The following is a 24,681-nucleotide window of genomic DNA, read 5'->3' on the forward strand; positions in this document are numbered from 1 at the left end:
TAAGTCAGAGAATGAGTATGAACATAAAGATGGATCAAAGTACAATAGGCTGCCAGTTCTACACCATCCTATAAAAATATTTTGTTTGGCAAGCAAAAATTACAGATATTTTTCCTCCTTTTTTGAAGCCCTGTCTTAGTGAAGGACATTTATGGTAAAACCTATGACTCAGCTCACATATTCAACCGTACAATTGTTACCAACAGCAGAAAGAATCCAATATAACATCTCAAATTGAGACTGAAGACAACTATTCAAGAATATGTTTAACTTGTCTAACAATTTAGGAAAGGATTACATAAACAATACTAAGCAAATAAATTTATTCAAATACATTACTGACAATAAAAATTTGCAGTCTTCTACATAAAAAAAATTCTTTACATAACTGAAATGAAAGCACTACTCTTAAAGTGCATTTGCAAAAATCTATTCAGAATCATGAAGACAATAAAACCAAAGTAACACATGAACAAAAACTGATGAACAATCTTAGAGGATTTGAACAAGTACATTTACTAATTGTGCTCATCCATGGAAGAACATAGCAACAGTGCAATGGTGGCAGAATACATCTCCCAAAAACAGTGCATAATAACCTCAACAGAATCATTTCCCAATATTTTACAATAAAGGGCTTTGGAATGAATCCAGTGAAACAATACACTCTGTGCTTCAGTTTATATCCTGTTTACAAAAGCCTAATTTGTATCATTCCATTTTTATTTTACAGTGCAAACTGTGATGGCCACTTGAGTGTTAATGAAGAGCTGGAGTTGTGTTAGGAATGACATATTGAACCATAGTTTAAAGAACATCTCCGCTGTTGAAAATATACAGTGAATCTGCCAGGATGGTAAAATTTAAAACTTGGCAAACTAAGGAGGATCTTGAAAAAAGAAATCTGAAAATAATCTTTTTCCTGCTGATCCTGATAGATTTTCTGGCTCTTTGTTTTCAAATTCAAAACCAGGTTTGCTGTATTAAACCCAACATACATTACTGGGAGAAGAAAATGTTCTGTAAGAAAGTGAAATGATAATAATTTACATCAATTATGATTGTCACTTCTGCATTTTTAAACAGAATTGAACACACATAGGAAGCCACTGTCATATTTTGTCTGACTTTCAGGAAGGTATCAACTGATTCACTGAACAAGGCAGTCCAGAGCTACATGGGACTTAGCTCCATGCAGGTCCATTCAAGTAGATTTATCATCATGAATTAGTTTGTAATGTAGCAGTCACCGCTGCTTGTTTACAGAAAGAAATGCTAATAAGTCAACAGTTCATTTTGATATGAATGATATGATTCTATGGCGCAGATTTGCCAGATTTAATCTGACCATAACTGCTCAATCATGTTTGAAGAAATATTAACACAATACTACTACAGAATGCCCATCAAGATTGATTTCTCAAAGCAAATTAGTTTTAAATTCACTGTGCTCTTCACCATTAAACTTGAGAGATGTGTGACCAAACCAAAAAAAAACAAATCAATTCTCCTCCGGAGCTTACATTTATTTTGAGAACATGCAGGGCAAACTACAAGAAACAACTTTCATGCTTAAATTCTCCACTGAGTATGGTAAATGACAAAGCTTCCAAGCCCTACACACCTGCCAACGTTATCCAGTTCTTCAACTGAATTCCTACAAAGTAACTCTAACCCTGTGGTTCCCAAACTTGTGATGACATGGAGTTTTACCATTAACGGAATGGCCTATGGACCCCCCTAGGGAGCCCCCTACTTATAATTCAATTTTGCGTTTATTCTGACCACCCCGATTCTAACCATCTCCTAGCTGCCTGAAGTGGAAGTCTTGGCTTCAGCATACTATAATCTGTTTTGTAGGTATTGTCATAGTAAGAGTTCACCTTGCTTTCCATAAAATGTGAAATAGTTGTTGATGGCAGCATTGAGTCTACTGCTGCTGGGTTGTAGCAGTGATTAAGGCCATTGTGGTCTCTGGATTAAGGCTAGGCTTCATGAGACATCTGCAGTGAACTGTACAGGACAAGACACAAACAATGGAATCGAATGAAATTGCCACTCTGAGTCATCTCCAAACATTAAAGGCTTAAGGCATTAGTTTAACAAAAGCCATTTGTACGCTTTCTTGATCTGTCAATATTTATCTTTTATACGACTGGAAAGTGTCAAAAGCTGTCATGGAAAAAGACTAATGGAACAATGTTCCAAATGACCAGACTCATTATTAGCCGAAAGTGATAACTTTCCTGGGACCTTCAACACTCTAAGGCAGAAACATGGTGGAAGGGCAGAACACTGATTGGGGATGAACGATTAACCACAGGTGATGACTGATCTGTTGGTTGAAATACTGCAAACATACCGTACCGTGTGATGCGTGTATATAGTTAGGGTGCCTAAAACTTTTGCACAGCACTGTGGTAATTTTATGTATTGTTGCCAGAGGAAAAAAATCATAGCATATGTGAGTGATGACACATCTGATTCTGATATGGTTCTTTATTGTGGACTGAGAGTGGGAAGGATGCAGGGAGAGGCAAATCATGGTTGGGAAAAGCAGGAAGGCGAGGGAAGCATCAGACAAACATTCTGTAATGAAATAAACCAATTGCTTAGAATCAAAAGACCTTGCCTGGTGCCTCAGGGCTGGGCGTGTCCTCCCCTGGCAATCCTTCTCTGCCACCTCTCTCACACCCCCTCCAGCAGCGCTCCACCCTCACCATTCCCAACATCCTTTGCTCCTGCCAGATTTACAAACTTGCTCTCCTTTCCACATTGACAAATACAATACTGTACAACAGTCTTAGGCAGCCCAGCTCTATTGTATTTATATATATGCTCACTAAAGAATGGAAAGAATCTGAGGCAGACTATAATAGTAGTTACGACATTTAACACTACCAGTATTACTGAGGAAGGATGGATTTCTAGGCCAATCAATCCAATCTATAAATTTTATACGGCATTTATTTTCTTCTCATACTTCACCCACCTTCAAATATCAAAGCAGTATTTTGCTGTCAATTTTCTTTACGTAACTACCTGCGAATTACAGACCTTTAACAATGTGCATGTCATTTGGGAATCAAGAAAACGGGTTTATAAAGCAAATGAAGTGCAAACTTCAGGAGAACAAAAATAACTAAGGGCCAAGGCCAAGGATTTACATGGAACTACCCATCAGAATCAATGGCAAAATAAGATTGTCAAAATGGATGTAAAAATCCCAAAATTTAAAATATAAACTTGCATTTAGTTGTGTAAATCAATGCACCTTTTCATGACATTTAAAAACATTAGTTGCTTTCTATTGTCTAAGGTCAGTTAAGACCTCAATAATTCACAATCTATTGGAGCACCAAATAAAGCAAAATTCACCCTGCATGAACCCTAGGCATTGGATTTCTTCACAAAATGGGTTTGAAGCCTGGAGTGTAAACACTATCAAACCTCTGAGCATAATCGCTTTGTAAATCACCTGAGATTTTCACTAGCTCCTCATATGTGGCTCCCTGGCAGTTTATTCTAGAGCAGATAGACATCACTGTTGGCATGGATGAGATGGGCTGAAGGGGGCCCCATTCCTGTGCTGGGTGATTCTTTAAAAGTAACTTTGAAGATATTTGAAATCTGATATCACCACAGAACAGCTAAACAAACATCAATCTAATTTGCCTTCAGTCACTTAAGCCATTGAAAAGTATGGTGATCATGAAGGGTCAGCTGATCATAGCAATGAGTTAGGTTATTTAGACTGCAACAGATCTGTGTATGTGATATGTGGAAATCCCATTCCCTGCAGTGCAGAGCTTAGAAAAGTGAGATAAAAATGATCTAATTTAGTTTGGTGACATAGATCAATTGTTAAATAATCATTGACATGGTTATAAGTCTACTGCTGGATTATTAGATCTGAGAAACTGAACATCTGATAATGTTTGCATGAACAGATGTAATCAAGTTTTTAAAGGAATTAAGTAACCATCACTTTGGTTACCACAATAATGAGCTGATCTTGGAACCTTCTTGTAGGGGTACAAACAGGCCTCAACACTTCCTACACAAAACGCTGGAGGAACTCAGCAGGCCAGGCAGCATTTTGTGTGTGTTGCTCAGGTTTCCAGCATCTGCACACTTTCTCTTGTGATTTGATCGACAATTCCTAGTCACCTCCACTTACAGGATACTTCACATGTCTGAAGCATCTTTTGTATTTCAACCAGCAGCAAAAATGAAAGCAATATCTACTGTATATCTGATTGACAGATACAATGGTCTGAATGCATCCAATCTGAATCCATCTCCATGGAATAGTAAAAAATTAAACTAAGAAGATTCATCTTGAAAAAGTTAACCATCGTACAGTGCAGCAATATCTAACATTAATAAACCATAGCTGCATTTAATATCCAAATATTTGAACCACACTTCTAATTAAAAAAGCACAAGTAAACAATTCCTTATTTACAGGATATCATGAATAAAGATCTTAATATGCAAATTTATCTTGAAAACAGCAATGATCACATTAGTTATGGAATATAACATCAAGGCATTCTTTGAATCATGGTGCAAATACTTATACAAAGTATATATAATTTTTTCAGATATTTACACCTATTGTAAAGGCCATTTTCCCTCTTCCTAAGGTAAGGCAAAGCACACCCAGAACCATTTGATGAGGAATTGTAAGATCATTCATAAAGAACAAAATAGTTTCATTCTCCCTCAAATAGCCCCTAGAAATCATTTATTTATAACTTAAGACTCAGATACTGAGTTGGGGACATTCCTAGCCATGGCTAGTCATATTAGGATAACATAAGTGACACACTCAAACAGCCACTTTATTGTCCTTCCTTATGTTGTGAGCCTGTAGGAATGTCAATCTCGTGGCCATGCCACTCAGAGACTTGTGCTAATTTTGTTTTGTGACTCTATGTGCTGTGGGTGACTATATGTACTGTGTTTACCTCATACCTTGGCCCCACGAAGAACAATGCTTAATTTAGCTATATAAATGTGTGAAGTTGAATAACAATAAACCTGAACTTGACTTGTATCAGAATGTCCCCCTTTTGTGGATAATTACAGAGAGTTTAAGTCTTGATGGCTTATATCTGAAAAGATAGGCACAGTGATCTAACATTCATTTGATCAGAACATGGCAGTCACTGTTTTTGTTCAAAAACGATGTTTTGAATTTATTTATACGTCAGATTATCATTGTGCTTATTAATATTTGATTCAGAAGTGATTAGATGCTCACAGTATTTTGGGGAGAGCTTTTTAAAATTTTCACGTGAGCTTTGAAGTTGAATTGACATGCTTCCTGGCATTTTCTACTTGACCCAGTCACATCCTTTCATAACCCATCACATTATTCAGAGCAAAAGATGGAGAGCTGGAGATACCCGCCCAATGAATACCATGACATTCTGATGTCCTGATTAACCTGATTTCATAATTCTGGGCTGATATATTAGCACAGAACACAAAATTTCATACTTTCTCAAACTAGCAATTGTGCTGCATAATAAACTGGGAAATGAGCAAACAGCTTGTTATAATGGCGAACTTGCAGGTAGCCTGCCATTTGCAAGTGATTTTTGATGGTACATTGAAAGATCATATACATCTGGAAAGTGCTTAATTACTTATTACTTAGCTCTTTTCAGAACTACAGAACTGATATTCCCTGGACAAGGATGAGAGGAAGGTCTTCTGAATCTTCATGGGTTTTCCCCTAACCACCAATTACTGAACAATGCTGACAACTGGGGTCGGTTTAAGATATCGCTGAGGATGGCTGTTGGACTACCCAGCTGGACAAGCTCTGCAAGTTCACCGATGAGATACTCACACAGAAAGACAACTCAATACAGGTCACCGAGGAGAGAATGACCAGAGTGGTACAGTTAGTGTACTTTGTCATAGAGAGGTGGCTTGCTTTGCCCAGATACCAATGCTGCGAATAATTAGCCAGTCTTTTTGGCTGTTTGTAATGTATATTCGCACACATTCCACACTAAAGTTCACAATGGCTCCTATATCTTTTTGATCAAACAGTCCATTTTGAAATTCTTTTAGTTTAACATATTCTGAACAATCCTTCCCCTTTTGTGTCAATTTTGGATGCTTCCCAACTTCAACAATCCCAGAATGAAGAATATCGCCATGCCTGTCTTCTGAGCCAGTGGCTACATGGATTCTACTAATGTTCATCGGCTTTACAAACACAATAGTGAAGAAATCTCCTGTAGAGGGTGATTTTCCCCAGAAGTACTCTTCGCTATTACTGTAGGCTTTGCTGGGGTCATAGTTTTCAAAAACTTTGAGGCTTGTGTGGATTGCCGCTGGTGGGTTGTCAGGGACATCAAAGAAATCTTCTTCAAAGTCATCATCTTTTAATCTATTCTCTGTCCCCCTGAAAGAAGAATAATAGCCGATGTGTTGAAACAGGGAAGGCTTAAAACGAATGACATCTTTTTGTGTGAGAAGGCCTCGGAAATGAGTTAATAACCAGTCGCATGGCATCTCTTGGTAGAACATCAGTAGAAATTGGGCCAGTCTTGGAAGGTCAGATGAGTGGTAAAGTTTTCCAATGTAGCCCAGCTTAGAAAATTCCAGTGTTACCCAGTAGGAGCCCGCTTTTGAAGCGAGAACCTTCTTAATTGCAGTTAAGAAAGAGTGGGAACAGTGAACATCATCTTCTAGCATTATGTAATAATCTGATAAATTTGCACAAAAGTTGAGCAAGAAAGCATAGTCTACATTTTGTTTTGACCTGAAAGTCACGCGATCAGCTGGATCATTATAATTCCTTTTCAAGCCTTTGAGGGGTGGGTAGTATAATTCTGGGGCATGAATAATGATCAAGTGGCCTGAGATGATATGGTGGGCAAATTTTGTGGCTATGTCCTGAGCCACCTGCGTATTCCACACCATGTTAAAGTCTGCCAAATGGACGACCACCACCATCTCAGTCAGCTCGTCATTAGTTGATTGTTTGAATATGGACTTCAATGTCTCAAGGAGGTAATTTCCTCTCTTTCGCTTGACTGAAGACAATCCCACTGTGATGTATTCTGTAAAGGAAACAGAAGCACGGTTGTACAATTGTGGAAACATTCTGAGCAACGTTCAAATACATTTGAAGGAAATTACTCTAACTGTTTCCATTCTATATGGAAGCAAATTAATTTTAGGTAATAACTGGATTGCACAGCTTCCAAATTATGAGCTTGGATATCTTGTTTTGCTTACTGTGTGGCACACAATTACAATTTCAACCATTTTCTCCCACCATTTGTCTAACATCCGCAACATGCACATTCAGTTCTGGAATTACATGAAGAGTGGTCATGATAACGTGATCTAAATCCCCAATTTATTCCAGGCTTACTATCCACATGCTAAACATGTTAAAAAATACACAAGGTCTCCCCAATTTCTGAATGACATGACTTACAGATGTCTGACTTGATGCAAATACTGCCATACATTTTTAGAATGTTTTTCGAGCATTCAATAATAACTGAATACAATACATATTCAATTAGTTTAATTATGGATACTGTTAGAGTGATTACTGAAGTGAAAGAATTATTGCAATTGTATACGACATGATAACAATATGGACTACTACTGTAGAAGGTAATATTTGACCTGAGGGGTTCCCAGGACTTGAATCCTTGGGTAATCCAGGGACTGTTGTTTTTTCTGGAGCAAAGATTGATGATGCAGTCAACAGAAGTTTATTTTCTTTCGTTATTTGGGTCAAAATAACAACACTTGTTCTAATTGCAAAGGTTTGAAGTAAGAAGAGTTTAGACTCTGTATTAGATGTCTCATTGGCGTGCACAATAAATGTGTTACACTTAAATGGGGTAAAAAAAACTTACCCTGACATCTCCTCTGTACAAAGTGATCATAGTACAAACATGAAAATAAAATAAAAAAATAAAAAGGAACATGAAAATAAAAGACAAAAAGATTTTAGTTAAAAATCAAGTTAAATAGATAGGCGTTGCACTGGTGCTTAAACCTGTTTACTGAGTTTATATCCTTATAGTTTTAGATATTGAATTCCACAGTTTGGGATGGTAGTTCAAAAAACAGTTGACTGACCAGTTATCTTTGTTTCAATTTAAGAGACTAGTGCAAGACGACCTGAGATCTCGAGCAGGTATCAAACAAAAATCTTTTTGTCCCAGAACATTAAAAATTTTAAAAGCTAGTAAGAGAACTTTAAAACCAATCTAAAAATTCTACAGAAAGCCAACGCAGATTAGCTTGTATGGGAGTGATATGTTCCTTCAGCCTGGTTTTGTTTAAAAGTCTAGCAGCAGTGTTCTAAATGAGTTGACGATTGTCAATAAATTGCTTGGGAAGGCCAGCAAAAAGAGCATTACGGTAATTTAGTCTATTCAAAATAAATGCGTGAACTAGATTTTCAGCATCATCACAACAGAAAAGGATGTAACCTTCCAATATTTCTTAAGTGTAGAAATGCTGCTCCAGTCACTTTCTTTCTGTGCGATTTAAAACTCAGATCTGAACCAAGGGTAACTCACAGGCTTGTTACTTCTGATTTTTACAAGGGGAGCAAAGTTCAAAGCTTCATTGATTATTAGAGCATACAATTCTGAAATTCTTCTCCTCCAGATAGCCATGAAACCCAGAAAGAAAGAACAGCAGCACGAGCATCAAGCACCAAATCTCTCCTCTCCACAGAAAAAACGTCGACCACAAAATCACCCTCCCCCATACACACAAAAAAATGCGACGGGTCGGGCAAAAAAGACAAAGGCAGAGAGAAAAGCCTATAGTCCAAGTCAATATCCAAAATGTAGAAAAACCTGGGTAACATTCTGCAGGCACGATTTTCCTCTCCGATAGCAGAGCAGTCACCAGTGATCAAACGGCAGTCCCCCCTCTCCGGTAGCAGAGCGATCCCACCAGTGATCAAAAGGCAGTCCCCCCTCTCCGGTAGCAGAGCGATCCCACCAGTGATCAAACGGCAGTCTTCCCTCTCCGGTAGCAGAGCGATCCCACCAGTGATCAAAAGGCAGTCTCCCCTCTCCGGTATCAGAGCGATCCCACCAGTGATCAAACGGCAGTCTCCCCTCTCCGGTAGCAGAGCGATCCCACCAGTGATCAAACGGCAGTCTCCCCTCTCCGGTAGCAGAGCGATCTCACCAGTGATCAAAAGGCAGTCTCCCCTCTCCGGTAGCAGAGTGATCCCACCAGTGATCAAACGGCAGTCCCCCCTCTCCGGTAGCAGAGCGATCCCAACAGAGATCAAAAGGCAGTCTCCCCTCTCCGGACGCAGAGCGATCCCACCAGTGATCAAAAGGCAGTCTCCCCTCTCCGGTAGCAGAGCGATCTCACCAGTGATCAAAAGGCAGTCTCCCCTCTCCGGTTGCAGAGCGATCCCAACAGAGATCAAAAGGCAGTCTCCCCTCTCCGGTATCAGAGCGATCCCACCAGTGATCAAACGGCAGTCCCCCCTCTCCGGTAGCAGAGCGATCCCACCAGTGATCAAACGGCAGTCTCCCCTCTCCGGTAGCAGAGCGATCCCACCAGTGATCAAACGGCAGTCTCCCCTCTCCGGTAGCAGAGCGATCCCACCAGTGATCAAAAGGCAGTCTCCCCTCTCCGGTAGCAGAGCGATCCCACCAGTGATCAAAAGGCAGTCTCCCCTCTCCGGTAGCAGAGCGATCCCACCAGTGATCAAAAGGCAGTCTCCCCTCTCCGGTAGCAGAGCGATCCCACCAGTGATCAAACGGCAGTCTCCCCTCTCCGGTAGCAGAGCGATCCCACCAGTGATCAAACGGCAGTCTCCCCTCTCCGGTAGCAGAGCGATCCCACCAGTGATCAAAAGGCAGTCTCCCCTCTCCAGCCGCAGAGCGATCCCTCCAGTGATCAAACGGCAGTCTCCCCCTCTCCAGTAGCAGAGCGATCCCACCAGTGATCAAAAGACAGTCTCCCCTCTCCGGTAGCAGAGCGATCCCACCAGAGATCAAAAGACAGTCTCCCCTCTCCGGCAGCAGAGCGATCCCACCAGAGATCAAAAGGCAGTCTCCCCTCTCCGTAGCACAGCGATCCCACCAGTGATCAAAAGACAGTCCCCCCTCTCCGGTAGCAGAGCGATCCCACCAGTGATCAAAAGACAGTCCCCCCTCTCCGGTATCAGAGCGATCCCACCAGTGATCAAAAGACAGTCCCCCCTCTCCGGTAGCAGAGCGATCTCACCAGTGATCAAAAGGCAGTCTCCCCTCTCCGGTATCAGAGCGATCCCACCAGTGATCAAAAGGCAGTCTCCCCTCTCCGGTAGCAGAACGATCTCACCAGTGATCAAACGGCAGTCCCCCCTCTCCGGCAGCAGAGCGATCCCACCAGTGATCAAACGGCAGTCCCCCCTCTCCGGTAGCAGAGCGATCCCACCAGTGATCAAACGGCAGTCTCCCCTCTCCGGTAGCAGAGCGATCCCACCAGTGATCAAAAGGCAGTCTCCCCTCTCCGGTAGCAGAGCGATCCCACCAGTGATCAAAAGGCAGTCTCCCCTCTCCGGTTGCAGAGCGATCCCAACAGAGATCAAAAGGCAGTCTCCCCTCTCCGGTAGCAGAGCGATCTCACCAGTGATCAAACGGCAGTCCCCCCTCTCCGGTAGCAGAGCGATCCCACCAGTGATCAAAAGGCAGTCTCCCCTCTCCGGTAGCAGAGCGATCCCACCAGTGATCAAAAGACAGTCCCCCCTCTCCGGTAGCAGAGCGATCTCACCAGTGATCAAAAGACAGTCCCCCCTCTCCGGTAGCAGAGCGATCTCACCAGTGATCAAACGGCAGTCTCCCCTCTCCGGTAGCAGAGCGATCCCACCAGTGATCAAACGTCAGTCCCCTCTCTCTGGTAGCAGAGCGATCCCACCAGTGATCAAACGGCAGTCTCCCCTCTCCGGTAGCAGAGCGATCCCACCAGTGATCAAACGGCAGTCCCCCCCTTTCCAGTAGCAGAACGATCCCACCAGAGATCAAACGGCAGTCTCCCCTCTCCGGTAGCAGAGCGATCCCACCAGTGATCAAAAGGCAGTCCCCCCTCTCCGGTAGCAGACCGATCCCATCAGTGATCAAATGGCAGTCTCCCCTCTCTGATAGCAGAGCGATCCCACCAGTGATCAAAAGGCAGTCTCCCCTCTCCGGTAGCAGAGCGATCCCACCAGCGATCAAACGGCAGTCCCCCCTCTCCGGTAGCAGAGCGATCTCACCAGCGATCAAACGGCAGTCCCCCCTCTCCGGTAGCAGAGCGATCCCACCAGCGATCAAAAGGCAGTCCCCCCTCTCCGGTAGCAGAGCGACCCCACCAGTGATCAAACGGCAGTCTCCCCTCTCCGGTAGCAGAGCGATCCCACCAGTGATCAAACGGCAGTCCGCCCTCTCCGGTAGCAGAGCGATCCCACCAGTGATCAAACGGCAGTCCCCCCTCTCTGGTAGCAGAGCGATCCCACCAGCGATCAAAAGGCAGTCCCCCCTCTCCGGTAGCAGAGCGATCCCACCAGCGATCAAAAGGCAGTCCCCCCTCTCCGGTAGCAGAGCGATCTCACCAGTGATCAAACGGCAGTCCCCCCTCTCCGGTAGCAGAGCGATCTCACCAGTGATCAAACGGCAGTCCCCCCTCTCCGGTAGCAGAGCGATCTCACCAGTGATCAAACGGCAGGCAGCTGGTGCTCACCTTCCACATTCGCCTCGAAGTTTCAATGTTCCTTGTTGCTTTAATTGACAAACAATGGAAGCTTTAACCAGCGAAATAGAGTCAAACATTGGCTTGTGGTAAATTGTGTCGAAGGCAGCACTTAGATCTAGAAGAATTAGGACCTAGACTATGTTGGAATCGGTGCTAAGCCTCAGGTCACTGACAATTTTGATAAAGGTCATCTTTGTACTGTGCTTTGCTCTAAAACCTGACTGGAAATTTCTAGAATATTGTTCTCATTCAGAAAGTTGCTGAGTTGGTTGAAAATAACTTTCTCAAAAACCCTGCCCAGGAAGGGAAGGTTTTGTTAAACCTAATGCCTGACTGGCAAGGTTTGGCTTTTTAAGCAGGAGTTTGACAGTCGCTTTTTTGACGGCATCTGCAAAAACATCAGTTTCAAGGGATGTGTTAATAATTTTCTGAACAGATTTGAAAATAGTATTAAAGAGCCCTTAAAAAGTGTGATAGGGACAGCAAATAGATAGTTTATTTCTTGTTATAATGTTACAGAGTTTTGGATTAGAAATTATTATAAATTTTGGCATTGTTGCGTCTTTTTACAAAGTTGGGTATAGATGTTACCAGTATACCTTGCTGTACGGTCCCTAATGGAAGTAATTTTGTTGATAAAGTTTCTTGCAAATTCCTCACATTTTGTGGCAGATACTTGACTGAGGACACTATAGGTTGGGGAACTGTTGAGATAGTTGAGAAAATATTCTTGAATCACTGATATTCTCTGTAGTAATCTTGGAAAAATGGACTCTCCTTGCAGGGTATATGGCAGCATTAAAGGCGGCTAGTTTTTCTTTGAAAATATTACGATGGATGTCTAGCCCAGTTTTCCTCCATTTTCTCTCGAGTTCATGGATAGAATTATTTAACCTTGGTGATAATTTTCTTGTTGATCTTAAGTGAAGCCACCGTGTTTAATGCATTTGTCAAGTTATTGTTGAACTATCTCACTTACTGAGCAGTTCAGATTGCATGGGTCAGATAATCCAGCCAGCTCAAAGAATTTAAGTTGTGTTGCAGATTCAAGGAACTGTTATATTAACTGTAATTTCTTTTGTGGTCTTGGTTCCAGGCAGCAAGGCATCAAAGTACACAAAAATGATCAGGGATACTGGTATTAGTTAAAGAGATAATAATATTTAACCTGTCATTACGAAATCAAATGTTTTTCCAAGTGGGCTCAGTGACATGCTGGGTACAATCCAGGCTGTCTAGTAAGAGCATGAATTTAGCTGCAATAGTTTGCATTTGAGAGATCATTAATGATTATTGAAATCACCATCTCGTCGCAGTTCAATATAATAGAGGATAAGAAACTGAAAGGGAAAGCAGGCATTGGTCTTAGGGGGAACAATACCTGATAACACAGAGGACAGGGTCTGTACCACAAATTTTAAACACTTTAAACCTCAAAACTTGAAAAATTGTTGAGTCAGTTGCACCCAAAGTGCTCTTTGAACACGTGGCGAGCCTGCCACCTCAGCCACTAGGCCTCGTTATGCTGAAACTGTCATAGTCAAGGGGATACAGTTCAGACAACTGGTTTTAACCGGGCCTCAGATAAGAACAAAAAAAAAGACGAGGTCTGTACAGATAATAAAAGTCTTATTTGAAAAGGACGTCACATTCCGAAGAGTAGCTTGGAGTGGTGCAACAGGGAGGTAGATTTTAAGAGTAAAGGCTATTTCTGTTATCATATTCAATAGGGCAGTTCAGTCTGGGGACCCTTTCAGAGACAATGGTCTGAATTGGATTGGTAACATGTACAGAACTGGTGGACAGTGAGGAGGAAGTAGTTCGGGAAGGATCACACACGCCATTGATTGTAAATAGCCATCTGTGTGGGTTTGACAGCGTGCAGTGGAATATGTTTGTAGACAGCATCTGTGAGCCCAAACCGGGTGACGACCATCAGGTTTGAAAACTGTGGCACATTCCCAAAATAGATTAAAATTGTCAGTGAAGCCAAAGTTCAGTATTCCACATCAAGTCTGAAGCCAAACATGCAGACTGCGGAGCCTGTTAAAATGCCCATAGCCACAACCCTGGGTGGGAATTGGTCTGGAGATATAAACGTTCTCACTACTAGTTTTTAAAAACTCAGAGAGACCACTGAAGTCAGGTTTGAGCAGCTCAGGTTGTTGCTAAACAACGGTATTTGTGCCAACGGGAACAAGCCTGTTCACAGAGGGGTAGTCAGTTAGCAGGCAATGAAGCTTGTACGTTGTCAGAGACTTCAGCGCCGGGAAAACAAACGGTCACACTTAGCTTTCACTTGACGCTCCTGATGATGGAGTCAGCGGGGGAGAAGACAGTGGAACCTGAGGTGGTGTTGCAGCCTGAAAGCTACCCAACTTAACGCGTAGTGGAGGCAGAGAGGTCCCTACTGGGAGCTTGTAGCAGCCGGTGGTAAGCTTGTCTCCACTCGTGACTGAGTCCCTGATGGCCCAGTACATGGAGGATGAGCCAAGAGTAACTATTGCTCATCCAGGACATTGAATCTATTCAGTGTTTGGATTTCTTGGTGGAGGACTGGAGTGGTTAGGCCTTCCTACAACCAAAGCAGCGCTAAGCAGGCAGTTAAGCGAGATGATGTTTTGGCTCTGGCTCCCAGCTGAACCCAGAGCTTGTTTGGTTTGGCTAGAGTTGAACAAGGAGTTGTGGAAATGGGCCTAATCCAGGAGACCATCAACTTCACCTTCGGTGGTGGCAGTGGGCCCCAAAGCAACTATAGAATCAAGGAATTGCTCGTCATCCTTAACCCGATAAAGCTGGGATATTCTCCAGTGATGATTTTTCCAGTCATGGTGAAGACAGCCCTCACAGATAGGCAGGGAGGTGAGAGGTGGCATGGCCTCAGTCTCACAATGTATATTAGACCATAAACCGTAAGACCCAGGAGTAGAATTAGGCCATTCAGCCCATCGATTCCTCTGCTATTCCATCATGCTGATTTATCATCCCTCTCAACCCTATTCACCGGCCTTCTCACCATAATCTTTGGCGTCATGACTAATCAAGAACATATCAACTTCTGCCTTAAATATAATGAACGATTGGGCTGCACAGCTGTCTGTATCAAGGAATTCCACCAATTCACCACCCTCTGGGTAAAGACATTTTTCCTCATTTCTGTTCTAAATGGATGTTCCTCTGGCCCTAGACCACCCCCACCATTGTCTCCACACCCAGTCTACCCAGATCTTTCAATAATTGATAACTTTCAATGAGACCCCCACCCCACTGTTCTTCTAAATTCTAGCGAGTACGGGCTCAGAGACGTCAAACACCCCTTATAATGCCCCCTTTCACTCTTGGGATCATTCTCCTGAACCTCCTATGGAATCTCTCTCTTGCCAGCACATCCCTTCTTAGATAAGTGGCCCAAAAGTGCTCACAATACCCCAAGTGAGGCCTCATCAACACCTTATAAAGCCTCAGTGTCACTTTAAATTCGAGTCCTCTCCAAATAAATGCTAACATTGCTTTCACCTTCCTCATCACCGACTCAACCTGCAACTTACCCTTCAGGGAACCCAAGTCCACTTGCACTTCTGATTTTGAATTTTCTCCCCATTTACAAAATAGTCCATGCCTTCATCCCTTCTGCTAAAGTGCAAGACAGTCCATCTACCACTTCTTTGCACATTCCCCCAATCTGTCCAAGTCCTTCTTCAGTCATCCAGTTTCCTCAACACTACTCGGCCCTCCACCTATCAGTGTATTGTCTGCAAACTTGGCCAGAAAGCCATTTATCCAAATCACTGACATACAATGTGAAAAGAAGCGGTTCCAACACTGACACCTGCGACACACCACTAGTCACCAGGAGTCAACCAGAAAAGGCCCCTTTTATTCCCATTCTTCGCCTCCTGCCAGTCTGCCAATTTTCTATCCATCTCGGTGCCTTTCCTGTAATACCACAGGCTCTTATTTTGTAAGCAGCCTCATTGGCGTGACATCTTGCGAAAGGCCTTCTGAAAATCCAAATAAAGAACATCTACTGATTCTCCATTGTCTATCCTGCTTGTTATTTCCTCAAAGAATTCCAACATTCAGGCAATATTTCCCCTTTAAAAAATCCATATTTTTATCACATGTCCCCCCCAAGTACTTTGAAACCTCATCCTTAATAATAGCCTCCAGCATCTTTCCAACCACTGATGTCATGCTAAATGGCATACAATATTCTTTCTTCTACCTCACTCCCTTTTTAAAGGGTGGAGTGACATTTGCAATTTTCCAGTGCTCAAACTACTCCAGAATCTAGTGATCTAGATCATAACTAATGCCTCCACAATCTCTTCACTTACGTACTTCTTTCTGATACTTAGTCCACCTGGTTCAGGTAACTTACTGTATCTGTCTTCAGTTTTCAGCTTCCTAAGCATCCTCTCCTTAGTACTAGCAACAGCAATCACTTCTGCCCCCTGACACTCTAGCATTTCTGGCATTCTGCTAGTGTTTTTCACAGTGAAGACTTATTCAGTTTGTCTGCCATTTCTTTGTTCCCCATTACTACCTCTCCAGTGTCATTTTCCAATGGTCTGATATCCGCTCTCATCTCTCTTTTACTCTTCATATATTTGAAAGTATTGTTTGTATATTCTTTAATATTACCTATTTAATCTTTTCTCTTTATATGGATTCTTAGTTGTCTTGTGTTGGTTTCTAAAAGCTTCCCAATATTCTACCTTCCACTAATTTTTGCTGTATTACATGCCCTCTCTTTAGGTTTTATGCTGCCTTTGACTTCTCTTGTCAGCCACAGCCCAAAGACTTCTTTCTTTGGGATGAAAGATAGGTTCTGGACTTTGAAATTTACACATTAAGTACCTGATTTCTACTAGCAATTGCGTTCCCTTTGAAATTTAATAACTTGTTACAAATAACTGTGGTGTCACACAGTAGAAATTTTAGCCCAAAGTGCTTAACTATTATTGAGTCGAGAATCATTTCTTCAGCTAATTCAACACATAGAAAATGGAAGAACTCAGCAAGTTGGACCCCATCCATAGAGGGAAATTTTAAAAAAAGATGATGTTTCAGGCCAAGACCCTTCAACTGTCCTCTTAAGTTAAGGGGTCCCAGCTTGAAATATTGCCTATTTTTATCCTTCTGTAGATGCTGAGTTCCTAAGCATTTTGTGCATGTTGCTCAAGATTTCAAGATCTGGAGAATCTCCTTTACTTTCAGCTAGTTATTGTGTCTCAAATTGAAATAAAAATTGTCAGATCTTCAGCTGCTTTCTAGAAACAATTGAATCATTTGTTTGGATAAAAGCAACTTTTTCCAAAATTCATGTTCACGTGCACACTTGACAATGGTTCCTGCTTGAGACTCGATACACATACATATCAATTCATTGCAATCTTTTCTCTTTATAGTTAACTCATGAGAAACTTTAAGAATAATATTTCTCTTACTCTTTTTTAATAAAGGGTACCCTGCCAAAAATTGATAGCTGATGTTAATGGGCGAAGAAAAATTTATCAGCTCCCTGAAGTTCTGCACATTTCTCTCAGAGTATAGCTGCTGCACGGCTATTTCTTTGGCCAATCGCTTTTCTTCTTCTTCCTGAAAGACAATAGGAAATTGGACAATTATCAAAGATGTATACTTCAGTAATGCTCATTTTATGGGCCATCAGTAATCTTGGCATAAAAAGGAGACATCACAAATGAAAAATCTCAACATGGCCACGTGAGCCATTTATATTTTCCCCCACAGAGGTAGTTATGGCTGTGGAAATGTCCGTTTCTGGAGTTAGCAACATATGCTGAAAGGATATTTTAAAACATTTTTGCTCTGTTCTAATTTCCTATTCAACTAAATACATGAAGAACTTGCATTTCAATTAAATCTAGCTGTAAATGAATTAACTTCAAAGCAAAACTGAGTGATTAAGTTTTGGATTTAAATGATTTTCTGAAGCAGGGACATTGGAAATTAGTTAGGATTTTTTTGAAACAATCATCAACATACACTGAAATAAAGGAAAATATTGGAAATACTCAGCAAGTCAGTCAGCATCCATGAAGAGAGAAACAGGGTTAATATTACAGGTCATCATTTTCAGCTGCCTTTTGGATTTTCTTTATCTGAAATACTCTATTCTCAGACTACTCTAAATTAGTTTAGCTTGATTGATGCAAACTCCACGCAGGCTGTACCGAGTATTCTGCTGAGGTTCAACATTAATAAGGACAGGGATTCAGTCCAGTCTAACAAAGCTTCATTAACATGCTCAATGCTAATACAACAGCCTCACTGGCTTCTGTGTACCTCTGGCCCATGTCCTTTCAAAGGGGAGAAGCATTTGAGATTGTATTGAGAACCTTTGATCGATGTGTTGGGAATAATCAGGAGCCGTGCAAAAGCAGTGAAAGGAGCGCACCATCTCATAGACTAATTGGCAACCGGCCCTTCAAGGCACCTCTGCCCTGTCTGTGAAAGAACCTGTGGATCCCACACTGGCCTCAGTCACAAAACAGAAGGGGAAGAACGTTAGGTTTGATTCTGAGGGGCTGCCCGAGAAGAAAAGATACTATTCTCCATCAGGAAAAGCAAGTAATACATTTGTGTTGAATTCTTCTTTAATTTAGAACATAGAACAGTACAGAACAAGACAGGTGCTCTGAACCATGATGTTATGCTGACTTTTTAAAACCTGCTCCCAGATCAATCCTGACGAAGGGTCTCGGCCCGAAATGTCGACAGTGCTTCTCCTTATAGATGATGCCTGGCCTGCTGTGTTCCACCAGCATTTTGTGTGTGTTGTTCCCAGATCAATCTAACAGTTCCCTCTTGCATAGCTCTCAGCTTTTCTTTTGTCTCTGTGCCTACGTAAGGGTCTCCTAAATGCCCCCAATGAATCTTCCTGTACCATCACCCTGCCACATGCTCTACATACACACCACTCTGTAAAACCACCCACCTCCAACCTTCTCCCCTATTCTTTCCTTCATTCATCTTAAAATTATGCCCTCTTATATTATCCATTTCTGCCCTGGGGAAAAGGTTTTGACTGCCCATTGTATCAACACTTCTTACTTCATACACAAATTTAGTTCTGTGCTTCCACAATAACATTACAACACGGAATAAATTTCTGAGTGCAGGCTTGTTTTTGGTTCTGCCACCGTCTTTGTAGGAATGACAACATGTCAGGCCACACAGAAGCAGCGACTAGAGCTGCTGCCTCTCACCCCTGGCAATCAGGAGCTAATCCTGACCTCAAGCACTGTCTGTTTGCAATTGATGGCTTTGGATATGCTTGCAGTTGCAAATGCAACTATTAGGACTAGTAGCTAATCTTTGGCCAATCTTTCTGAAATCTCTTCAGGATAATATTTTACAAGGGGCAAGGTATCAACTGGCCTTCTTGTTCAAATGTCAGCAAAATGTTCAGGAGGACTGAGATATTCCTTCGAGAGGTGCTTAGGTATATCAATATAACAGGAAGGAGATTTGAGCCAGGCATCAGTTTGGGTTTGGGTGAAATAACTATTCCTCTTACCACTGGGATAGCAATCTGACTGGGTTCTTTGCAATATTATTACAAATAAAGACCTCTACTTTGGTGCAGAATCTGGCAGGAAGGGTTCTAAGGTTTTATGTCAATGTGTAGCCACCTGACACATGGTGCATTATAAGGAAACCATGTCAGAAGGTATGAATTGCTGAACTTAATTAACTCTGAGCACTATCGAAATTGAAACAGAAAATGCTAAAAATACTCGACAACAGTGGGGAGAGAAACAAAGCTGACAGTCCAGGTCAATGACAAATCTTGGCTGTGAAGCTTCCAATAGAACTCCCAATCCCATATTAATTTGTTGAAAAATAGCATTAGCTCAATCTATCTAGGAACACAAGTGTCAAGCCTTTCAAAGATTGGTGTAGAATGAGAAGTACTCACATAGTGCTCTCTAAAATACTCACCAGTGCACTCCCCTCTTCCTCCTTGATACAAAGATACACAAGGAGGCAAAGAAGCAGGGAGAGGCCAAGAGTAGTGACAGATCGCTTCCAGTAGCATCTCATTGCAGCAGCAGCAGCAGCTTTCCAAGTTGATCATGAGACAGGGCTGCTTTCAGTCTTGCTCTGAAAAACACACAGATGCTCGAGTTGAAATTGGAATCTCGAATTTCACAGATTGTGAGCAGAGAGACGGAGGGCATTTCAGATCGTCACTGTAGTGAGCACAGCAAAAATAACAAGGGGATATTTAAGTGCTTATATCAAGAGTTCATGTTTTCAAGCTCAAGTTCCAACGTCTTGCCATCTGGCTGTACACGTATACAACCAAACGAAATAATGTTCTTCCGGACTATGGTGCACCCACAAAACATCTATCACACACAGCACATAAAACAAAATATTACCACAAATAATTAAATAAAACACAAAACAGTGACTTGAGAAACCACGGTGTCAGCATCCATGCAGCCTTCCTCATACTGGGATCACTGCTTTTGAGGGATCAATACCATAAGACATAGGAGCAGATGTAAGCCATTCAGCCCATCAAGTCTGTTACACCATTTCAACATGGCTGATGTATTAGCCCTCAATCCCATTCTCCTGCTTTCTCCTCGTAATCAAGAACCTATCAACTTCTGCTCTAAATATACCCAATAACTTGGCCACCACAGCTGCCTTTGGCAATGAATTCCACAGATTCACCACCCAACTGGCTAAAGAAATTCCTCCTTGCTGAACCTTTGTCATGATGACAGAGTACGTGGGTGCAGATTTGAACAGTTATCGCTTTCCTATGCAGAGAGCAGCCATCGATGGTCCTTCCTCGTATATTCATGTGCCTCAACTGAGCGGTTTTAAACAGTACAATAGATCTGAAAGCAGAAGACGCCCCACACTGTCAATAGCAGAAGGAAACAAATTAGAAAAAGCAGAATATCTTCCCAAAGCATTTCAATGCTTGAAGCCCATTTCCTTTAAAATGCCTTGAGAGCTAAATACTAGCCAGGCTAGATGGTCTCATATTGCAATGCTACATTCCACTGTACCGTGCTGTATCCTCAGCAAAGAACCAACCCCCATACTGGATTGCACCTTTATTAATACCAGTCTTAAAGCGTTCTCACTTTTACTTTCAAAGTGCATTAATCAAAAGGCAATTTGAACAAATTGGCCTTGTTTGTGGGTAAGAATCCAATACTCTAATTTTACTGTAACAATCACTAATGATTTGCAAAAGGATCTGTCAGATTGACCCGTTTCTGACCACATTGTAGACTCTAAACCAAAAACCTAGTAGATTGGAAACCTGTTTAATGCAAGTGTGTTCGACATAATTTCTGCTCTATTCCAGGACAGGTGATTGATAGCATGGAAGGACAATCAATATTTTTCTGCTGTGTACCTCCAGAGAGTGATATCTCTCAAGGCACTTGTCACCAAATGAAAAAGAATAGCCAAGTAGCTAAATCACTCTATCTTCTCCACTCAGGAGATTGGTAACAGGTGCACTTACATACCTTACAGACTTTAAACAAATGAACTGTATAAACTCCCACCCTACCAAAGTCATAGCTTTCCATGCCAAATGGAAAGAGTCCACAGAGTATTCTTCGCAACGTAATCAGCCCATGATTTGACTCTAATCTCGTGCTAGTCATTCTTCTTGTCCCAATTAAAATGTCAGTATATGACTGTGTAACGATAACTCAAATATCTCCAGGTTTAATTGCAACAGGAACTGCACCAGATTCGGGACAAATTTTATTCACTTCCAAATTTTTAAACTTAAATTTTTTTTAAAAAAAGCAAAACTTTTATAATGGTGGAGTTTATTTTAAACACAACAGAAATTAGAACTGTACAATTATTTGATCGAGAATGGTGAAGGATTGAGGCCACTAACTGCATCAACTGGGATTAAGTTTCTTTCCAGCAACTAAGGCTTTGCTTTATTACATGACCAATGAAATCATTTTACAGACTCTTCTGTCTCAGTCAATAATATAAAAAAGCTTTGCTCTTTCTCATTGGACCGAACCTTTGGATTAGGAATGACTTCTCTTCCAAATTTTTGTCACGTCCTGAACATGGTCACTAGTCTATGACAGATAAAATAAAGTAGAAATACATAACCCTCAAGTCATTAGGAGAAAATTAATTACCAATGTGATTTTAAGGTATTATTTGTTCAGCAGTAATACTGTTGCCCAGGATGGAATTTAATGAAGTGAAGTCTCTAGATATTAAAGCAAAGAGTTCAGTTGCAATAATCAAAGAATGCTATACCGAATTGTAATTCGCATGTGCAGATTTTTTGGCAGGGCAACATACAATTTTCCTTTCTACTTTATGATGTCCTGCCTTACTTCCATTCCTCTAGTCATATCATTTAACTCACTGTTAGTCAAACTCTGCACACTAGCTGCTGCACTGAAGCCATGTCTCTGCCTCAAAAATACAGAATTGTCTGTGAAAGGTTCCATCGATTCAATCAGCATTACATTGATCCACACAAATCAGGTACAAGGGCAAAGCTGGATCAATATTTCTGCAGTGCTTTTAGCAATCAGGGGGGAACTCATCACGAACACAAGAAACTGGGAGGGAGTAAACCATCTTATCTATTAGGTCTGGCCTGCCCTTCAATACCACGCTGACCTCAACTCCTCTTCCATGTCGGACCCCATTTTTCCCAGTACCCTGATCTTTCAAAGTTTTACTTACTTTACCTTAAATACTTCTAATCATCTGGTCTTCACATCTGAGGCTCCTCTGAAAATAAATTTCTTTGCACCTGTTTTTAAATGGGAAAAAACCCACCTCCTAATCTTGTAACTATATCCTTTCATTCAAGACTCTCCCACTAGTCTCAAAAATCTACCCTGTCAAACACTGTCAGGATGATGCATGGCTCAACATGGTCACCCTTGTTCTGCTAAACTCTAAAGAATACAGACCTAAACTGCACGGTCTCTTGATTATATCACCTCCTTCACTCTGGTGAACCTTCTTTGCAAAACCTCCAATGTTGCAATATCATCTTTTGCCATATTCCATTCGTGGCTTCACCAACACTCTATCATTTGTGATTCCTCCTATCAGCTTCCCCACGCTAACCTCCAGTTGCCAGGATTATGCCCAATGACTCAAGCATGGAGACTTGATATGACTTGGAAAAGACAGAATGCAAAACTAGAACAAAGCAATACTGAAGCCAGAGTAAACTTAGGTTCAAATAACATTCATCTGTATTCCTCATCATTATCAGTGTTAATCAAAACTTGTTCGTGGATTTTACATGATTTCATGGGAACTTTTGTAAAACTTATCAGAACAGGTTGAAGGAACTTGGCCTTTACTCGTTGGAGCGATGGAGAATGAGACATGACCTGATAGAGGTGTACAAGATGATGTGAGGCATTGATCGTGTGGATAGTCAGAGGCTTTTTCCCAGGTTGAAATGGCTAACACGAGAGGCCATAGTTTTAAGGTGCTTGGAAGTAGGTACAAGAGAGATGTCAGAGGCAAGTTTTTTCACACAGAGAGTGGTGGGTGCATGGAATGCACTGCTGGTGACAGTGGTGGAGGCAGATACAATAGGTATTTTAAGAGAGTCTTAAACAGGTACAGGAAGCTTAAAAAAAGAGAGCTATGCAGTAAGGTAATTCCAGGCAGGTTCTAGAGTAGGTTACATGGTTGGCACAACATTTTGGGCCAAAGGGCCTGTAATGTGCTGTAGATTTCAATGTTCTATGTTCTAAAATGAGCAATAACCTAGTTTGACTCCCAAACCCCATTATAATCTCTGGAGCGACCCCATCCCTACAACAATAAGCCAGTTTCTGCTCCTAATCCCATCTCATTTGTAAATTGGTTCTGCTACTTCCTCCCAAACAAACCAAGCTTCTGAAGGAGTGCCAGCGGAATTGGACAATTCAAATGAGGACTTTGGTGGCAATTGCTTGTTTTTTGTAATGGATTAGAATTTTCAGATCTTCCTATGGGGGAAAACAAACATCTACTCATGAAACAGACAAAATATATATGGAATATCTACTATCCTTAATGATAATAAAAATCTCTCCATAAATGAAGGCTTCTAATCAAGGGCATAGAGCAACAAATGAGTAGCAAATATGGAAATACAAATTAATTAGCTTAGAGTTACAAAATAACTAAAGATTTGCATCTGTGAAACAGTTCAAACCACACAACCCACATTCTGCAATACAGAACAATTTCAAATAACTTGCAATATTTTGTTGTTTTGACCTGGTTATAGAGACAACACCTGTATTCTTGCTGATCCAGTGCAGCCTGGGCTGGTCAGTAGGGACATGACTGCTTTGAATGAGTTGTCAAAGGGTTCGTTTTGAATAAAAAATGTACCCTGGCTGTAAATCAACTGTTGGAATAACTCTCAAATAACTTCTGTGTGCTTCCTTTAATTAACGTTCAACTCAGAAACCTGTTCACGATAAAAGATTAACAGTTAACACATTGCAGCGGTAAGTTTCCTTTATAAGGACACACATTTACCAACTAAAAGTCAGCTTTAATTGGGAGAACGTTCAGTATCGAGGCCAACAGCTTTTACTAATACAAAGGATTTCATGTTTGGTATGCTTGTAAGGATAGATGCAAAATTGTTTTATGTAACCCCTGGGTCGCCTCAGGCATCGCTCAAACTCGTTCTAGTCTAGGGGGAAGCGGCCTTCGGCCCCGCCAAACTGGGTAATCAGCTGGTGTGGATGCTGTGTGATGTCCCCGCCTCGCCCAAAAACAGACAGTACACCTTATGCGATTAAATGAGTACAATTTATAAAGATTACTATAACTAAGCGATTACTAACGATACAGTATATATGAAGAAGAAAAAAAAAGAAAAGGCGCCAAACTTATCAAAGTCCAAACCACTTCGTGCACAAT

General features: G+C 41.5%; 1 protein-coding gene across 3 annotated transcripts in view; it reads right to left on the reverse strand.

The window, feature by feature from the left end:
- Positions 1-306: 306 nt before the first annotated feature.
- The window catches only part of LOC140717116 (alpha-1,3-mannosyl-glycoprotein 4-beta-N-acetylglucosaminyltransferase C-like), an 80,541-nt gene continuing 56,166 nt past the window's right edge, over positions 307-24,681 (reverse strand). For all 3 annotated transcript variants that reach the window (XM_073030360.1, XM_073030361.1, XM_073030359.1), the window contains exons 2-4: positions 19,711-19,872; positions 17,193-17,343; positions 307-7,088 (exon numbers count right to left, since the gene is read on the reverse strand). In XM_073030360.1, the coding sequence (XP_072886461.1) occupies positions 5,932-7,088; positions 17,193-17,343; positions 19,711-19,812 (1,410 nt within the window). In that variant the 5' untranslated portion in view covers positions 19,813-19,872 and the 3' untranslated portion in view covers positions 307-5,931. The remainder of the gene's footprint in view (positions 7,089-17,192; positions 17,344-19,710; positions 19,873-24,681) is intronic.

Source organism: Hemitrygon akajei, chromosome 27, assembly GCF_048418815.1.
Source record: "Hemitrygon akajei chromosome 27, sHemAka1.3, whole genome shotgun sequence".
NCBI classification, from domain to species: Eukaryota; Metazoa; Chordata; class Chondrichthyes; order Myliobatiformes; family Dasyatidae; genus Hemitrygon; species Hemitrygon akajei.